Here is an 18,611-nt window from a genome sequence, read left to right on the forward strand (position 1 = left end):
GCCCTCAGGCCCGGGCCTTCACGTGGGCCTTGAAGGCTTGGCCGGCCGGGCCTCTCCCACGGCTGTTCTCTCTCCCTCACCCGGTGTCACATGACCCTGTCAGCCTGTCAGCAACTGCCGGGCCTCGTTCCAGGGAAACAAACAGTGCGGTGGGCTCAGCTGGCCGAGGGCCACCGGCCTGTCCCGGGTGAAGGTGGCCCACACTTTTAGCAAGTGGCTTAGGGCCAGTGTGTGGCCCCCGCCTGCCGCAGTAGCAGGAGCTGGGAGCTTGGCAGAAATGCAGATTCTCAGGGCACCGCCCGCCCCCCCCCCCCACCCCGACCTCCTGACACAGAAACTTTAGGGGTCAGGCCCAGCACAGCAGACATTCACAGAGAATGAGCCAAGTGCAACACCAGGAGAGGACAAGCTTGAGGAAACCAAACTCTGGGCCTGTTTGCTCTGCGGAAACATGAGGCTGACACCACCCTCTTCTGAGCGGCTGTGAGGATTAAATGAGCAATTACATGTCAAGTGTCCTGACATGTGCCTTGAGTCATGAGGCTTTATTATGGCCTGACTCCATACAATCCGGGTGACCTGGACCCTCGTGAGTCCTCTCCTCCTCGTGCCGCCTGTGGAGGGAAGGAGCAGAATAGCCCAGAGGACCAAACCCCTCTGCAAACACTCCAGGCTGACGCACAGGTGGTCGCTGGGGCAGGGCGACACCCGGTCGATCCAAACCTTCGAGAAATGTCTCGAGTCCGCCCACCACGCTCTCCTCTGCCCTGCTCCCCAAGTACACTGATGGAAGGAGGAGGCTCCTCAGCGGTCACCTGAGCTCAAACCCCATGCCCTGGGCACAACATGGAGGGAAAAAACACAGGTTTTTGGAGACGAACCGGGAGCAGCCTAGACGATCCCTCTGTCTTACAACCTCGGTTCTTCCGGTTCCTGCCCCGACCACTGCAGCAGAGCGAGGACAGACTTCCCGGAAGGGAAAGAACGGAGAGAATTTGGAGAGAATGCTCTCGCTCCCCACATGCACGGAGGTGGCCCTAGGGCGCACCCCCAGGCTGTGAACCCGGACTCTGGGTGGCAAGTGACAGTTGCTGATTCTTGCCTCCTGGGCAGACGGGGGACCAGCACGGCGACTGACAAATCTAGTCCCCAGCCGAGCTCCCGGGACGTCAGCCCCAGGCTCCGGCTACCCCCCACCCCGCTCCCCATCATCCCTGCCGCTGCCCCCAGGTGAGCAGGTCAACTGCTCGACCCGCTTCCCACCACGCCCAGACCTCTCGGGCCTCCACGCCTTTCCCCGAGGAGGGCCAAGGGTACCCGAGGGCAAGGCTGTTCGTGCCTTCCTTGGGTCACTGCCGGGCTGTGCAGGGGTTGGGCATGTGGTCCACCCAGGGAGTTCTGCAGGAGAGAACAGCCCCTACTGGACGCAAACGGATCCCCAGGGGCGGGACATCTTACCCGAGGAAGGCTGTCCAGATGGGCGTTTCCCGCACAAACTAAATGAACTAGTCTAGCAGCCCCGGGCTTGGCTTGGGAGGAGCCCAGCTTGCCTGGAGCAGGCAGGAGCCAGGGGTCAGCTGCGGGGCTGGCTGGGTCCTGGCCCACACATCACCTGCTCCCTCCATTCTCTCTGAGCTCCAAGCTGCCCTGAGTCCCCAGCCTCGAGGGGGCGCGCCCTGGTCCAGCCTTAGTGTTCCCAGAGGTTTCCTGGCTCACCCCACCCTTCCTTCTACCTGAATCCAGTGAGCTCTGTTTCAGACTGCCGAAAAGGCCACGCCACCACACGTGATGTGGTCTGGCCTCCTTCCGGTCTCGCTAGCATTGGGTCCAGATCCTGGGGAATGACCGCCGTCCATGGGCAGGAGGTAAAACCCCTCCCTGCTCTGAGCTGGCCCACTGCATCACACTCCTGGGGGGACCAGGGGCCCACCCGGTCTGAGCTTTAATTTGGGGGCTGAGCTCAGTGTCAGCTGCCCAGCAGGTGCCCACCAGGTGGTCACTAAGGAACCAGCGTGAAATGGCCGAGGGGGCCTCTCCTGCCTGTCTCTCTAAAGGGTCCAGCCCCCCAGGTCTCCTGTGTGTATGTCAGACTCTCCTGGGGAAGTTTGGGAAGGACCTTCGTGATAAGCGGCCCATCCTGATAATCCAGAATAAGGACTTCATCTCAAATCAGAAGATTAGCAACCTTACTACCCCCTCTCCATGTAACATACATATTCCAAGGCTTAGGGGTGCACATCTTCCCCGCAAACAAGCCAGGCTTCTACAGTTCAGTCGGGATGGCTGAGTGTAAGCCCCTGGTTTGGCTTCGAGGCCCAGGGGCCTCCCAATCCCCCCAGAGAGTGTGGGGGCCTAGCTGTTCTGGGCCCAGCCCTGGCTGCTGAGGCGTTGGGGGGCTGTGGCCTCTGGGTTATCTGCCGGCTGCAGGCACCCACCCCAGGAGCATCCGGGGGCCCCAGAGTGGAGGTGGCCCTGCTGACAGAGCTCTTGCTAGCCTGAGCAGGGCCCTTACCCCGGCATGTGGCTCCTTCTGCTGCTGTGCTGGGCCGTGCTGGGTGAGCTCATGGGGACACCATCAGGGGCAGGAGGGACCACTGCCAGGGCCTTGGGGAGGCAGGCTGAGGGTGCAGGGATGCCAGGGAGCACAGGAGAGGGACCCGGAGGCACGGATGCTTCCAGGAGCATGAGGACAGCGAGGGAAAGCTGTGAGCTTGAGTCTCAGACCAGCCCCTTACTGCACAGTGTGGCCCGGTGGCTGGGTCCCTGAGCTGGACGCACTGTTTACTCAGCCACCAGATGGCTGATGATTCCGACTGTTGTGCCCTTGAAAGAGCTTCTGGGAGCAAAGGCACTTGTGGAGTCCTGGGCCTCCCTTCCGGCCTTGGCAGGAGGCTCTCCGGGTGGTGTCGCGTCTCCTTTCCACCCCGGGCTCCCTGCTTACTCCCTTCGCTCCCTCCCCTTTTCCAGCCACCAGCAGCTTCTCCGTGGAGCCAGAGGTAGGTGAGTAGCCCAGCACGCTTGAGGGGGACGCTGGGTGCTGTGGTGGGTGCCGTGGTGGGTGTTGTGGCTAGTGGAGATTGCTGACGGTGAGCGGGTGTCTGGTGGTGGACAGATGGAGAGTTCTGGAAATTGGCCTCAACCCCTGCAGGGCCCTGGAGAGCGTGGAGAGGAGCAGGGTGAACAGGCCAGTGGGGGACCTCCAGGGCACTTGCAGCAAGGAAAGAGCTGGCTTCCGGTTGGGCTACGGAGCTGGGAAGGAAGGGGAGCAGAGGGCGTGTCCCTGGGCAGGTGCACCCCAGTCCTTCTACTACAGGTCCACTCTGGAGCAGATCTGCTAGGTGGGTGTGATCCCAGTGAGGGCTGGGGCGTCCAGGGCGGGGCACTCAGGCTGAGGAAGTCCGGGCTCCCCCCCCAACCCTCCAGGTCTGGCAAAGGAAGTCTGACTTACTCTCCCAGGCAGCCAGAGGGCAAGGGGCCCCTTTTCCACAAGGGGGTGATACAGAGCCAAGGGGAGGGGACTCTCCTGGTCCAGCCTGGGTGCCGGTCTCCCCCACCTTCCTTTTCCAGCTCTTCCACCACCCACCCTATTTCTAGTCTTGTGACCCTTAAGGTCAGGGTGGTGGGTCACCTCCTCCTCTCACCAGGCTGGGGGGTGGTGTTCCTCCCCAACTTGTCTCCACCATCACCTCGCTCCGGTCACCGGGTCGCAGAGCTGGCATCTGTCTCTCTTCCCCTGAAGGGTGGGTCTCACTTGAATGCGGCACAAGCAGAATTATCATTTCCTCATTTGCTTTAAAAACAAACACGTCAGTTCTGGTGTTTCTGCTAAAAAGAGAGCGGTTGAGGTGGCAGACGTTTGCGTCCCCGTTTCGGGAAGTACCTGGCCAGGGCTGGTGGGCCCCCCTCAGCCCCTGACTTCTGCTCAGACTCTTGCCCAACAAGCCTTGCTAACTCCACTCCGGAGAGGCCCGCTGGGAAATCATTCATTCATTCGTCAGAGACCGTAGGAGACCCTGCTTGGTGCCAGGCACTGTTCTAGACCCCAAGGTGGGTCCACAAGGTGCAGAAAAAAACAAAGATTCCCCCCCCCCTTCCTGTAGCTTGCATTCCAGCGGGGGCAGGGCGGGGTGCAGAGGACAGAGGGTAGTGAGTGACTAGAAGCACCTTCTACTGTGTGCTGGAACCCAGTAAGTACTGGAGGGAAGCAAGTGGGGCAGATGGGGAGGGAGCACGGGGCTGGGGACCAGGGGTGGAATCCCAGGGAGCCATCAGGCAGTTTCCGGGATCCAGAGGAGAGATTCGGTGATGGCCAGAGCCACCGGGAGAAGTGATCAAGATGTATTCTGAAGGTCAGGCCAGCAGTGCGTGGGGAGAGGATGGGATGGGATGAGAAAGACGGAACCGGAGAAGGGGATCCCAAAGTTTTTTGCCTGAGCAGCTCGAAGGATTGACCAAATAAAGTGCAGCCAGACCATAAAATATTACTCAGCTAAACACCCACGGGAGCGAGCAGTGGGGCAAAGAGATGGGAAATTAAGGAATAGAAGAGCCAGGATGGTCTCTGGAAGGTGATCTCTGTCAGGTGCGAAATCCCCCGGGACTGCAGACTGGGAGTGGTGGGAACCTGGGGCAGGAATGTTCAAGGAATGATGGCTGTTTCTAGGCAACTAACCCAGGGGAAAAGGGTACAAAACGTCCGAAGACATGGGGTTCCAGGCTGGTGTTTGGGAAGGAAGGCAGGAGAATAGTCCAGACATGCCAAGAGAATGTCCACCCCTGTCCTCCAAGGTCAGTGCTGGGGAGGCTGTGGGGACCCCACCACCCAAGACAACCACGGGGTAGGCTCTGCCCTGGAAAGGGAGGCTGGTTCCCGTAGGCGTCGGTGAGGTGTCGGGGTCCCAGTGGAGCCTACATTCCAGAGGGCTCTGCGGGAGGAAGCCAGGATCAGGAAGGTAGGGGAGGCGGTAGGGTGAAGGGGGACGGGCAGAGCCTCCTAAGGGGGGAACAGGCAGGGAGGGAGGGTGGCCTGGGGGCCTGGGGCTGCCGTGAACGCAGGACAGTGTCCTCAGTCAGAGGGGGGATCTCTGGATGAAGCAGGGATTCAAGCTCGATCGGACTCCCAAGAGCAAGCAGAGGGACCTTGACGGACGGGCCTGCGATCCTCCGTGTATCCTAAAACCTGTGCGGAGTTTCTCCGCGACGTTCTAGAACCCCTCGGAAGGGGTGCTGTTGTAACTTCCTGGGCTGCCATAAAGAATTACCACACACCGGGTGGTTTAAAACAACAGCCAGTCGCTCTCTCCTAGTTCTGGAGGTTAGAGGACCAAGACGGTGGTGCGGCAGGGAGGTGCTGACCCAGGCCTCCTCTCTCCTGTCTTCTGGTGGCTCCTGGCAGTCCTTGGTGTTCGTGGCTGGGGACAGCATCCCTCCAACCTCTGCCTGCCTCTTCCCATGGCCTCTCCCTGTGTGTGCGGGTCTCTGTCTCTCACTAGGGCCACTCTCATCCACTGTGGATCCCTGGACAGCATCTGGAAAGACCTTGTTTCCAAATAAGGCCCATTCATGGGACCTGGGGGATGCGGCTTGACCACATCTTTCTCGGAAGACACAATTCAACCCTCAGCACGTGGGCTGCTTGTTCAAAATCAAATCCCTAGACACCCACACCCGCCCACCTTAGGTCTAATACATTGGATCTCTAGGGTTGGGACTCAAATCTCCAACCTCTGGTTATCACAGATACAAGTCTGGAGAGAGGCGGGGGCGATCCTGAAGGGCCTCTGGGCCGGGGAGGCGGCAGCCCTGAGGTCCCCCCATTCACCCAAGGGGCTTCCTTCTCCCCTTAGCAGCAGAAGGCGGCTCTGCGCGGCCACCCACCCACCCAGCCCGGCTCAACTCGGCTTCAGGTGTGAGTGTGGACCTGTCTCTTCATCGCACTGAGTGTCCCGTCCCACCCTCCAGTGCCCTGACGCACTTGATGAATTTTTTTTTTGAGGGTTTATTTATTTATTTGACAGACAGAGATCACAAGTAGGCAGAGAGGCAGGCAGAGAGAGAGGAGGAAGAACACTTCCTGCCAAGCAGAGAGCCCAATGCGGGGCTTGATCCCAGAACCCTGGGATCATGACCGGAGCCAAAGGCAGAGGCTTTAACCCACTGAGCCACCCAGGTGCCCCACTTGATGAATTTTTAATTGAACGCCGGACCTCTCCCTCTTGCTGGGTTAAATGCGTAAACGAAATGGTCAACAGACAAAGACCACACCGGTCTTGTTAGAACAGAAAGTGAATGCCCCGTTGCCTAGCGCAGCCAAAAGTGACTCTGGTCTGTGAGTTTATGTAAATCGAGTTCCTATTACTGGCCCTCGAAATGGAAACCAAGGTGGCCCAGCCTTTTCTTTCAACTCGTATTAGTCGTTTCCCTCCACGAAGAGAGCGAAGAAAGTGTCATCGCACTGAGCCCCCTGAGCACCCGTTTCCCCCTGTGGAGGGAGATTCGGGCCCCAAGAGCATCTGGGCAGCCAGGAGCTGGCCCTTTGGCCCCGGGTTGTGCCCACAGCTCTTGGTGTCTGTGCAGCGTGGGCAGGCCTGGAAATCTGTTCTGGAAGGTTCCTGAGGGTTGTCAAGACCACGGTTTCTCAACCTCGACTCTCCTGACATTGGAACTGGACGGTTCCGTTACGGGGGCTGTCGTGGGCCTTGCTGGAGGTTTTAGTGACCTTCCTGGCCTCCCCCTACTAGATGCCAGGAGCGCCCCCGCCCCCCACCATTCATGGCAACCAAAAATGTCTCCAGGCACAAAGGTCCCCTAGAAGGCAAACCAAAACCGACCCGAGCCGAGAACCACTGGTCTAGAAAGAAATAACGCTTCGTGGTCAGAAACTTTAGGATTCCAGGAAAGGTCTGTGAAGCAAGCACATTCTAGCGGGTTCCGGTTCTCTGCTCGGTGAGTAGTTTTCTGATGGCAGCGTGGTTCCCAGAGCCGGGGTGCCCGCCCAGCGGGGCAAGGGTGATGCACGAGGCTCGTGATATTTCGGTTTCGTCAACCCTTTCCTCTACACACACACACAGCCCCACACACACACCTGCCCCCGAGGCTGCCCTGCACAGTCTCCTCCAACGGGCGCAGAGGGCTGCAGGCAAAGCGGCCTCCCTCCGGCGCCCGCGCTGACAGGCAGTTCCCTCCCGACCTCTGTCTGGAAGAATTCAGTATGGGCAGCAAGAGGGCCAGTGGGAAGCGCTTAGAAATGTTTTCTGCATCAGATCAACTCCAGCATCTGCCTGCAAAACAGGGCAGTTACTCCCAAGCAGAGAGGCGGTCTTGATGGGGGAACGCAGGTTGCCGTTGGAGAGCAGGTCTGGTCCCCGTATCCCCGTGTCCCCAGGAGCTCCGGCATCTGGTCCTGCGCCGCCGCCCCCCCCACCGCCCACCCAGTGCTGCCAGCATCCAGTCTCCTTCAGGGGCCTCCCTGCTCTCTGGAAATCCTGCTTTCCCAAGTGGCCTTTCTCTCTGGCTCAGCTCGCCCCTGTGGATCTGAGTCTACCCTCTATCCTCTCCTTCTGACTGTCCCTCTAAACCACGTTTTGACACCTCTGGGCACAGGGGCCCAGCCAGCTCCCCTGTATCCCAGGTTCCCTGCTGGGTGTGGCAGGAGCAGGAGGCCTCTGACACCGGAGGGCAGACAGGCATTCAGCGCAACCCAACCCGAGAGCAAGTGCCTTCCCCTGGGAGGGGGCCGTTCGGTGCACAAGCAATAGATTCCTGGTCTCTGCCTGGACAGGAAGGACTCCGGTGCCCGTCCCCTGCCACTTACAGTCGACCAACCTGTAGCATCTAGAAGTTGAATTCAGTGTCGGCTATCCAGGCCCGTGTCCCAAACTTCTCCGTGCTTCCTACTTGTGTCCTAATTTCATTTTTGTAGGAAATTCATTTTTTTTTAAAGATTTTATTTATTTATTTGTCAGAGAGAGAGAGAGGGAGAGAGAGCAAGCACAGGCAGACAGAATGGCAGGCAGAGGCAGAGAGAGAAGCAGGCTCCCTGACGAGCAAGGAGCCCGATGCGGGACTCGATCCCAGAACGCTGGGACCATGACCCGAGCCAAAGGCAGCTGCTTAACCAACTGAGCCACCCAGGCGTCCCAGAAATTCATTTTTGTAGGGCAAAAAGTCTAAACCCCAGAGGTAGACTTTTATCCAGGAGGGCTTTCTTTCCTTCGCTCCTTCTTTCCGTCCTTTCTTCCCTCCCTCCTTCCCTCCTTCATTCCTTCTTTCCTTCCTTTTTAAAATTGAGGTGAAATTCACATAACACAAAATTGACCATTTTAAAGTGACGATTCATTAATGCTTAGTGCACTCACCATGTTGTGCAACCGTCATCCCATCTAGTTCCAAAACATTTCCATCTCCCCGAAAGGAAAGCCCCGACCCACGAGCAGTCACTCCCCATCTGCCCCTCCCCCAACCCCTGCCAACAGGGCAATCTGTTTCTGTCTCAGGATTTTCCTATTCTGGACATTTCCCATGAACAGAATCGAAGATAGGTTGCCTCCTGGGTCTGATTTCTCTCACTCGACGTGATGTTTCTAAGGCTCGTCCGTGCCGCAGCATGGGTGAGAACCTCGCTCCTTTTCACGGGTGAGGACTAGGCTGTGGTATGGCCAGACGCCGTCCCCCTTACCATTCATCCGTGGATGGACGCTGGCTTCTTCTGCCTTCTGGCTGTCGTAAATAGTGCTGCCGTGAGCCTGTGTGTACACGTAGCCATTCGAGTCCCTGTTTTCAATCCTTTGGATAGATATCTAGAAGTGGGATTTGCTAGGTCACATGATAATTTTTTAACTTTTTGAGGAACCACAAAACCAGCATTTTCTTAAGGTGTTTGATCAATGTTGGTTTCCTTCTTCCCCCTGGGACCCTTTCGCCTGCCAGAAGTCACCCATGAGACCTTCATTGCCTACAAAGTCCTGGAGGTTTTCCCCAGAGGCCGCAGGGTGGTCATAACGTGCCACTCACCCCAGGCACCCCCGCCCGTCACCTACTCCCTCTGGGGGGGCCAGGGCACTGAGGTTGCCAAGAAGGTGGTGAAGACCGCAGACCCGGCCTCCTTCAGCATCAACGTCACACTCAAGTCCAGGCCAGACCTGCTCACGTACTCCTGCCAGGCGGCCTCCCCTGAGGGCGCGCACTCGGCCAGCACCAAGCTGCAGATGTACTGGGAGCTGTGGACCAGTGAGTGCACCCGGGGGGCTGGGGGTGGGGCAGGGTCTGGGCTAGAAGGCAGGAGGTGGGGACAGGATAGGTTGCTCACCTCCAAGGCCACTTAGACCTGGGTCTAGAACAGTGTAGCTCCTGGCTGGGCCCCCAGGGCACCACCTCCCAGCAGGGGCCCTTGGGGAGGGCCGAAGTGACCAGGGCCGGGGCCCCATCGGTTGAGCTCTGGCCTCATGCTGATAAAGTAGGCACCTTCGTGTTTTATCTAGTTCAATCCTCACAGCAACTGGTGAGTGGGGTTCGTGGTTCCTGGCCTATGTAAAGCCCTTGGTGATTAAGAATATCACCCCAGGCCAGTGGCAAAGGCTGGTTTCAAACCGTACTCTGTTCAGCTCTAAAATCTGTATTCATCCCACTTCTTCCCCTGATCTTAATTCAGGTGTCCCTCCTGGTGGGAGGCACAGGCTGTAGTTGGTGGGGAGGAGGGGACTGGAGGGTGTTGCCCAGGCCAGTGGTGGCCCCCGGGGCCCCCTGACCCCACCCCTGAGAGGAGCCAGCCTGGTGTAGGAGGGCCCAGGGCCTGGAGGCTTATGGTCAAGGTTCAAGTCTCTACACTTAGCAGGCGGTGGGTCTTGGGCAAGTCAGTCAACTTCTGTCAGGCCTGGTTGCTTCCTCTACAAAACAAAAATAGTAATAGTTCCTAGCCCAGGAGGGCGGGAAGGATTCAGCAGAAGCTTCTAGTAGGTGGTCAGTATGCCACAAGGGGTGGTGGTTGTTACTCATCTGTAAGTCTGTTTATAGCATTAGGCTGAAGGCCACGGGGGTTTCTAGAATCTAGACTCTTAGAAGTGACAGTTCTTGCTCAGAAGGAACTATTCTAGTAAAAGAGCCAAGACTGAAAGAATAGAAATAGGGCTGCCAGATAAATTTTGCACAGGACAGAGTTAGTCATACTAAAAATTTTTTCATTATTCACCTGAAATTCAAATTTAATTAGGCATCCTGTATGTATTTTTAGTCGGTAAGCCCAACAACCCAGAATATACCAAATGCGAAATTGGGTAGTACACACTGCAAAAAGGGTAGATGCTCAGACATGAGACGGAGGGAGTAATCCGGAAGGCTGCCTGGAGGAGGGAGCAGTAACAGTTAGGCCTCCAAGCTCAGTAGGCATTCCGTAACAAGGGAATTTGCTGGGGAGAGGGTGCGAAAGTCACCCAGCCACGCCTATGCTAACGTCTTCTGCCTTCCAGAGCCTGTGTCCCAGCTGCAAGCTAACTTCACCTTGCTGGACAGAGGGTCGGGCCCCAGGGTAGAGATTTCCTGCCAGGTGTCCTCGGGTAGCCCACCCATCACCTACAGCCTGGTCGGGAAGGATGGGACCGTCCACACGCAGCAGAGGCCGAACTACGGTCAGCCGGCCAAGTTCACCTTCGCCCTTACCAACAAGTCCACCAGGCTCCAGTGCCAGGCTGAAAATGACATCAGTGTCCAGTTCAGCCCCTTCAAGCTGGTGCCCCCAGGTGAGAGAGCCCCTTGGTTCCCAGACGAGCCGCTGGCACTTCCGGGTAGGGCCACGGGGTTGGAAGAGCTCCGCCTTGCCACGGCCAAGAGCAGGGAAGGGCGCTGGGAAGGGATGCTAGCTCCGCCATCTCCCTCCCTCACAGGACAGCTGCCCCAGGGAGCCGTCGTGGTGCTAGGGAGCAGCCTCATCTCCATTGCAGCTGTCACCTGTTGGTTGCTGGCCCAGGCCTGGTGGACCAGGTAGGAACTGGATGCAGGATGTGAGGGACTGTGAGGACAGCTGGTGGCCTGTATGGGCCACCACCAGGAGTCCTGTTGGAGGCAGTGGGTGGGTGGGTTTGTAAGGCAGGGCCGCCGCCAGAGCAGACAAAGGGCCATGTGGCTCCTGCGTGTCCTGGAAAAGTTCATGGTGCCAAGTGCCTGCTGAGGTTTGCGCATCCCTGGTTTTATGTGACCCTGACCAACCAGCTGGCCTCTGGGTGGGGCGTTCGCCTGTCTTCGTGAAGGGTCCGAGGAGGGATGACAGGAGTGTGTCGATGATGCCCTCCGGGGACCAGGGCGGATCACGGGCTGCTGCTTTCCATGGCAACTACATAGGCGGGTGACATAGGCTTCCTGGCTGGTGACAAGAGGCAGGTCCAGACCTCCTGGGGTCCCCTCTCCAAGGCTCTCACTTCACTGACTTGTAAAGTGACCAGGGTCTTTGTGTCATCTGTCCCCCCTCCAGCTGTCACCTGTGCCCCGTGAACTTCTCACCTCCTGGGCCTCTAAGACACTGCCATCTCCTGGTTGCCTTTCTCCCTCCCTGGCCAGGCTTCTCAGTGGCCATTGTCTGTCCTTGGTACTCCCCTTGCTCACCTCTGGGTCCCTCTTTCCCGACTCTGTCCCTTCCAGAGGCCAGATTCGTGGGAGAGCTGTGCCACCTCTCTGAGCCTCTGTGTTCCCTTCTATAAAATGGGATATAGAGACCGGGCTCTCACTGGCCATGTGACCAGGGGCCAGTGCTTGTCCTCTTGGTGATTCAGTTCCCTGCCCCTTCATTTAGTGGGGTGACTAACCCTTACACCCCTTCTGCTGCCCAGGGCGCTGATGAACTTGACACCATAAAACTCCCAGAGGCCTTGCGAGGGGGTGGCTGAGAGGTGTGTTTGCCTGACCTGAAATCTTAACTCCTCTGTCATCAAGGTTGTGACCAGAAGAGGCAAGCTTGACAGAGTCCCCTCGGAAGGGCCCTGGTCTTCGTCCACGATGGAAGGACCCACCACTTGGATGAAGAAAAAGCCCGCCCGTCCTGGTTCTGATGACACCCACATGGTGTTAGGCTGAGGATTTTAGGATGGAGTGGGCTGTGATGGAAGGGGGGGGTCCATAGGAAGGGGGGAGCTCTGTGTAGTCCCTGTCCTCACCACTAAGCTGCTTGTCACCATCCACGCGGGTGTGGAGAGAAAGTGGGGTACATTGGGAAAAGTCCCCGCTGCACCAACCCACCTCTCCCACAGTTGTTCCCCTGGTCCCTGGAGTGGCAGCCCATCTCCTGGTGGCCTAGCCTTCTGGTCCCGCCTCCTCACCTGGGAAGACACGGAGCCCCCCCCCCCAACACCCCTGCATTAATCCCTGCCAGTTGGCTTGTGACCCCTCGGGAACGCAGACCCACCCACCCCCACTCAGCCTTCCTGGTTCCGATGCTCTAAACCATTGGGGGGTGGGGGTGGGGGAGGAGAACTGGATTAAACCCTGTGCTCTGCCTGTCACCCTGGAAACTTCGTTTCTGTCCGCACACTTGGGCATGGAAGTCTGAAGCCATACATACTTGGGACCTGGTCTAGCGGGGGAAGATTTGGGGGTGGGGGGCGGCTCAACGCCACCCCAGGCTTAGCTCCACAGAGAAGTAAAGAGCGACAGGCCGGTCCGGGAGTGCGTCCAGGCTGTGGCCTGGGGTTTTGGACGCAATGGGGAGAGAAGACCGGGTGCTTATGAGCCTGGGTCCTGGGCAGGTGAGGCCCTTACAGGCACCCGGTGAGCTTCCCGAGAAGGCGGGATGGCAGGGGAAAAGTGTAGGTGGGGCAGAGGGGCGGGCCCTCCGTGCCTCCCTCTCTTCCCCAGCACGCTGGGGCCCCTTTCTGGGAGTTGGGGGACGGGGCCCGGGCCACCAGGTGGGCTAGACGGCCTTCCGCCTCCGGGACGCAGGCCCCGCCCGCTCTACTCGCCCCTGGCGGCGAGCCGCACTTTGCCCTCGGTCCCTGGGGCCGCACTGGCCACGCCCCGGGGGCGGGGCCGGGCCGGGGAGGTGGCTAGGTCCTTGGCGGTCCGCGGCTGCGGCGGTGGGGCGACGGCGGTGGGGCGACGGCGACATGGAGAGCGGGGCCTACGGCGCGGCCAAGGCCGGCGGCTCCTTCGACCTGCGGCGCTTCCTGACGCAGCCGCAGGTGGTGACGCGCGTCGTGTGCCTGGTGAGCCGGGCGCGGGGCCGGGGGACCGGACTGAGCCGCGGAGCCCGGGCGGGGGAGGGGGTGGCCGCAAGCCTGCGAGCGCGACAGGTGGCGGCGGCCGAGGCCGGGAGGGCGCACGTGGCGCGCGTGGGGCCGGCGAGAGGGCCCGGGCCCCGTCGGCTCCCACCCACCGGCCCCAGCTTCCCCCGCCTTTCCCCGGTCCCCGCTGCCCCGCACCGGCCGGGTCCGGACGCGGGGTGGCCCGGAGGCACCGCGGGGAGCAGGCCTGTCGCCCTGCTGGCGGTGGGAGGAGCTTGGGGCCGCTCCAGGACAGGTGGCCGGCGTGCTGGGACTCCGTGCTGGGGGAATTCTCCGGGAAGGAGCTTTCCCAAGCCACGTCGGGTACGGGGGCAGTGTGGCTCCCTGAAACAGCATTCCGCCTTCCACTCCCCACCCAAGATCAGGTGACCCCAGGATGTACCCTTCCCTGTGAGATAGGGGAGCCCTCCAGGACGGGGGCGGGGTGGGGTGGGGTGGGGGAGAGGGGTGGGGGGAGGTCACAGGCTCTTGGACAAGCAGCGCCCAAAGTTGGACAAGGTGTTAGAGTGGGCATGAAGTGCCCTCGTCATGCCTTCCTGGGACTGGAGCCTAACGAGGGGCCTTAGTGGCACCCATGTCCCCTCCCTGCCCGATCGTGGGGTCTGCTCCAAGGGGCAGATGCCCCGTGTGTCGGGATGGCTGTGCCAGGAGTGGGGCCTGGCACGCTGCTCCCAGCATCGCGAGTTCCGGCTTCATCTCCAGCTGGGGCGGGGCTTGTGACTGGCGGCCCCGGAGCCTACTGACAGGGCCTCGTTCTGGCAGGGCAGGGCGGGGAGAGGCCTGGGCCCCTCCCACTGAGAGCCAGGTGTCCAGACAGTCCTGCATCCTTGCCTCTGCTGACATGGCGTGGTGGCCTTGAAGTTTAGGAAGGAGTTGAGGTGACATGAGGCTATTCCCAAGAGCCTAGAGCCGCTCCCTTGTCCCCCCAACTAGGACCTGCAGGGTTCCAAGTGTAGGACCGTGTCCACAGGGCTTGCCAGTCAGACTAGCCTGGGGTGCCCTGTGCAGCCCCGACTCACTTATGGACAGGAAGCAGGTTGGGGTTCCCTCAAAGGGGAGAGACATGATACCACAGAGGCCAGCTGTCCTTGCAGGAAGACGGTTGGCTCAACTGGGGAGGCCAGGCTGGAGCAGGAAAGAGTTGGAGGGGGCACCAAGAAGTGGGAGTCTGGGGGCATGGGCTTCTGCTCAAAGCACGCTGGCGGGCCTTTCCTGAGACCATGGGGCTGGGGGGGGGGTTCTCCATCACCCAGGTGTTCAGGCAGAAGATGATCTAGACAGGACGCTAGACAGGTGACTCAGGCAGAAGATGATCTGGGGGCGGGGCTCCAAGCCTGGGTTTCTGTGGCTTTGTGGCCTGTCTCCTGCTGAACCACGGTGACCCCTCCTGGCAGGCAGCCCGGGCCGGGCAGTCCCCTCTCAGGAGATCCCCATCTCTTCCCCACTAGGACCCAGTCCAGGAATCCCTAGCCCTGCCCCTGCTGATGGCGGCTGTGCTGGTACTTGCTGGTGCCCTGGGAGAAGGGAGTAGGGAGAAGTGGGGATTGTGCACCGGGAGGCGACTTGCTTACGGGCTCCCGACCCAAGTTCCAAAGGGGCCGCAGCGCCTGGCCCCCACCCAGAAGGGAAAAGCAGCAGTGGGAGAGCCCAGGGTCCCCATCATGCGTGCCCCGCTCTGGGTCGTCTGGCGACCACTCAGCTCACCCCCACCTGTCCGCTCAGGTCTTTGCCTTGATCGTGTTCTCCTGCATTTTCGGCGAGGGATACAGCAACACCCACCAGTCCAGACAGCAGTACTGTGTTTTCAACCACAACCAGGACGCGTGCGGCTACGGCAGCGCCATCGGGGTGCTGGCCTTCCTGGCCTCGGCCTTCTTCTTGGTGGTTGATGCCTATTTCCCCCAGATCAGCAACGCCACTGACCGCAAATACCTGGTCATCGGCGACCTCCTCTTCTCAGGTACCTGCTAGCTCCCCCCCCCACTCTATTTGGGGAGGTAAATAGGAGCAGCCAGTGTTCCCCAAAGCCCTGGAGCTCTGGGACTGCAGGGCCTCGGCAAACAACCTGGCATGGGGGGCCGGAGCAGCCCGGGGTCCCCGCCCCACTCGAGGACACAGGCTTTTGCACAGGGATTTCTGTCAGTCTGCCAAAGCCCACCAGCGTTGAGCGATGGTCACAGGGCTCTGGAGCCAGGCTCGCCGGTCCCCACCCTGGCTTCTGCATCAGCGGCCGTTATACGCCTGGAAGCTTCTGGGAGATCCTTGCCCAGGGCCTCCTCTGCACCCCTCCCCCTGCCACAGGGGGCCCCTCCTGGGTCACTGAACAGCCCCCCGCCCCCTCCACGTTGCTGACCCTGCTCTCCCGGCCTTCTTCCCAGCCATCTGGACCTTCCTGTGGTTCGTTGGCTTCTGCTTCCTTACCAACCAGTGGGCAGCCACCAAGAAGGAAGATGTGCTGGTGGGGGCCGACTCGGCCCGGGCGGCCATCACCTTCAGCTTCTTCTCCATCTTCTCCTGGGTAGGTGGGCCGGGGCGGACGAGGGCGGCAGGGCCTTAGGAGAAGGGTGGTGGAAGGCTGAGGAACCCGAAACTCGGGGCTCCCTGCAGGGTGCGCTGGCTTCCCTGGCCTACCAGCGCTACAAGGCTGGAGTGGACGACTTCATCCAGAACTATGTAGACCCCACTCCGGACCCCAGCACGGCCTACGCCTCCTACCCTGGAGCGCCTGTAGACAACTACCAACAGCCACCCTTCACCCAGAACGCGGAGACCACCGAGGGCTACCAGCCGCCCCCCGTGTACTGAGCTGCAGCCAGGGATGCTAAGGGAGGCAGGAAAGGTGCTCGGGGGAGGAGGGCCTGCCCCCTGGCCTGGACTCCTCCCATGAGCCTTGCCTCCTGGAGCTGTGGCCCCCTCTCCCGTCCAGTGTGCCCATGGGAGCCGCCGCACAGCCTGGAGAGCCCCTGCTTTCCCCCTCCCCGGCCGCTGGTGCAGAGCCCCCAGCCCCAAGTGCCTCTGCCCCACCCAGGGGCTTCACCCACCACTCCTCGAGGGCATTTTCTAGAAAAGGGTTTTTAGCCAGATATGTTTTGTTACTGCTTTTCACGATCCCCAGCCCCCTGAAAGAGCTGGACGGGCCCGACACGCCGTTTTGACAAGTGCCTTAGCTTCTCCCCAGCCCAGGCAGGCTCAGGTCCAGGCCATGGTGGCCATAGTGACTTGGGGTTCTGTGCCAAAGAGGAGGCTGCGAGCCTTCCCCCCACTTTGCTGCTGGTGCGGGGCCGGGACCCCTTTTCCTGCTCACTCAGGTTTGTTTCCCACCTCCTGGCGCTGTCGTGCCCACAGCCCCCTGCCTGCTCTGGGAGCTGGCAGCCCCGGGCTCACTGCTGTTGTGTCTGCTTTCTCCTGGATCTGGGGTCCCTTCCCTGTGCCTGTACCTCTGGGCGGATGCTGGTCTGCTCACTGCAGGACCGCGGGGTAGCACTCCCTTCTCCTTGTTCCCACCCCCTAGCAACAGGGAGGGGCTTTGCCTGATCGGAAACACCCAGCTTTATGTAAATATCCTGCCACTGTTAGGTGTGGGGTGCACCCACGCCCCCCCCAACCCCGGGCTGTTCTGAATGTATTAAGGAGCCTGGGGCTAAGACAACAGATCCTTGGTTTTAGTAGACGGATTCCAAGACAGAATAAATGTTTTTCTCGTTCATAATCTCCATTGTCATTCGTTGGGCCTCTGCCTAGGGGTCCAAGAGAAATTCCACTCTGGGGTGCATCCTGGGAGGGGGGTGCTTTATGAACTTGCATTTTGAATAGTCACAGCCCTCTGCCCCGCTGGTATGCCTAGTGCACGCCTGCGCACACTCTCCCTTGTCTGGGGTCTCATGCCTCACACTGCCCTCCACAGCATCTTAAAATAGCAACTGTGCTCAGTCTGTAAACAAGACACTTTGGACTGCCTTGCCAAGGCCCTGCTGTGCCCTTGCTGGAGTTGGGGTTGGGGGGGCACCTGGGAGCTGCCCCACTGAATGTCCCTTCCCTGGTAACTCTTTCCTTCCCAACCCCTCCTAGCAGAGTGAGGAGCCCCAGGCCTCCACTTCCTGCAGCCAGGGGTTAGCACCTCCAGAGCCCATCCTGGGCCGGCCTGCCCCGAGGGAGAGAGCCCATCTCTGGCAGGAGAGGTCAGGGTCCCTGAAGCACCTCATTCCCCTTTTGGGGCAGTGACAGCGGGGACTGTCAAAAGTGGACGTGTTCGTTTGGAAATCCTGAGTAGCAACTAACGTGGTTGTGCGAATGCCTGTGACCCAGAGCCGGTCACTAGCAAGGTGGAGTAGAACGAAGGGGAGAGGCAAGCCGGGGCGAGGAGGCCGCCCCAGAACCCTGACCCCATCTGCACCGGAGGCGGGAGAGGGCCTCGGCCACCCCAGCAGACTCTTGCTTCCGTGCAAGCCACTGACAGCCCATTTTACAAGGTGCAGCTGAGTAGTCTTCTGGGCTCCTGAGCTATTAAATGTCTGTTCCACAAATAAAACCTGACCCCACAGCCCCAGCTGGCAGCCGGGGCCATAGCCTTGTCTTTCCATCTCAGGCCCCAGGCCCCTCCGGCCACCCATTTGTCCTGAAACCCATCCAGACAGAAGAGCAAGCAAATGTTCCTCCCAGAATGTGCTTCGTGGTCGCTTCCCAGTTAAAATGGTGTGGCGAAGAGACTAGAAGTGCTAGAAAAGGATCTGGAAGGAAATCCCCACCCGTGTCACGTCAGAGCTGTCTACAGTGAGACCCAGGGCATCCCAGGCTGTAAAAGACAAATGTGCTTCTGGGGCCCCTGGGTGGCTCCGCTAGTTAAGTGTCTTGACTTCTGCTCAGGTCATGATGTCAGTGTCCTGGAACTGGGCTCCTGCTCAGCGGGGAATCTGCTTGTCCCTCTCCCTTCCACCCTCCTCCCACTTGTGCTCTCTCTCAAAAATAAAATCTAAAAAAGAAAAAACAAAAACCACAAAAAACAGACACATGTGCTTTCACCAACCAGTAAATTTTAATATTAGTTATTAATTCACAGGCTACAACAGAATCATAGATCCTAACCCGAGCCACCTCTGCCCCTAGCACCGCCCCCCCCCAGCTTTAAAAGAGAAGCCCCTGGGACCTGAGCCCCATCAGGCTAAGGGTCTCCCGTGTGAGAGAAGCTGTAATTCCGGAGAAAATGATCACGGGGGTGTAGGCAGCAGGAGGACCCAAGTCCAGCCACCCTTGGGGGCCGGGAGTCAGTCCCAAGCAGAGACAGAAACCTCTGCGTGGGCCGAGGCTGGGTCTGCGCGGGAGGTACTGGCGCACGGACTTCCCAGTGAGAAC

The 18,611-nt window shown here is 59.8% G+C and overlaps 2 protein-coding genes across 3 annotated transcripts; both read left to right on the forward strand.

Moving 5' to 3' along the window:
- Positions 1–2,518: 2,518 nt before the first annotated feature.
- LOC111160325 (chromosome unknown C17orf99 homolog) lies at positions 2,519–10,978 on the forward strand. Its single transcript, XM_022523342.1, has 6 exons — positions 2,519–2,555; positions 2,968–3,004; positions 5,756–5,766; positions 8,914–9,228; positions 10,464–10,733; positions 10,878–10,978. Exons 1-6 carry the CDS (start codon positions 2,519–2,521, stop codon positions 10,976–10,978), a joined length of 771 nt encoding a protein of 256 aa, XP_022379050.1.
- Positions 10,979–13,035: 2,057 nt separating this feature from the next.
- On the forward strand, positions 13,036–16,973 carry LOC111160418 (synaptogyrin 2). 2 transcript variants are annotated; one of them, XM_022523521.1, is made up of 4 exons: positions 13,037–13,184; positions 14,985–15,222; positions 15,641–15,780; positions 15,870–16,973. In XM_022523521.1, exons 1-4 carry the CDS (start codon positions 13,086–13,088, stop codon positions 16,065–16,067), a joined length of 675 nt encoding a protein of 224 aa, XP_022379229.1. In that variant the 5' UTR covers positions 13,037–13,085; the 3' UTR covers positions 16,068–16,973. The 2 variants fall into 2 exon arrangements, with proteins under 2 accessions (XP_022379230.1, XP_022379229.1); XM_022523522.1 differs by lacking the exon at positions 15,641–15,780 and having other exon boundaries at positions 13,036–13,184.
- Positions 16,974–18,611: the final 1,638 nt, after the last annotated feature.

This window comes from Enhydra lutris, unplaced genomic scaffold, assembly GCF_002288905.1.
Source record: "Enhydra lutris kenyoni isolate GAN:26980312 unplaced genomic scaffold, ASM228890v2 scaffoldscaffold75, whole genome shotgun sequence".
In the NCBI taxonomy this organism is placed as follows: Eukaryota; Metazoa; Chordata; class Mammalia; order Carnivora; family Mustelidae; genus Enhydra; species Enhydra lutris.

Excerpts from the sequence above, each read along its gene's own strand:
- LOC111160325 (XM_022523342.1), top strand. The coding sequence starts at position 2,519 with ATGTGGCTCCTTCTGCTGCTGTGCTGGGCCGTGCTGG. Across the intron at positions 9,229-10,463 it reads GTACTGGGAGCTGTGGACCA|AGCCTGTGTCCCAGCTGCAA; the intron begins GTGAGTGCACCC and ends TCTGCCTTCCAG. Across the intron at positions 10,734-10,877 it reads CTTCAAGCTGGTGCCCCCAG|GACAGCTGCCCCAGGGAGCC; the intron begins GTGAGAGAGCCC and ends CCTCCCTCACAG.
- LOC111160418 (XM_022523521.1), top strand. The coding sequence starts at position 13,086 with ATGGAGAGCGGGGCCTACGGCGCGGCCAAGGCCGGCGGCTCCTTCGAC. Across the intron at positions 13,185-14,984 it reads TGACGCGCGTCGTGTGCCTG|GTCTTTGCCTTGATCGTGTT; the intron begins GTGAGCCGGGCG and ends CTGTCCGCTCAG. Across the intron at positions 15,223-15,640 it reads CGGCGACCTCCTCTTCTCAG|CCATCTGGACCTTCCTGTGG; the intron begins GTACCTGCTAGC and ends CCTTCTTCCCAG.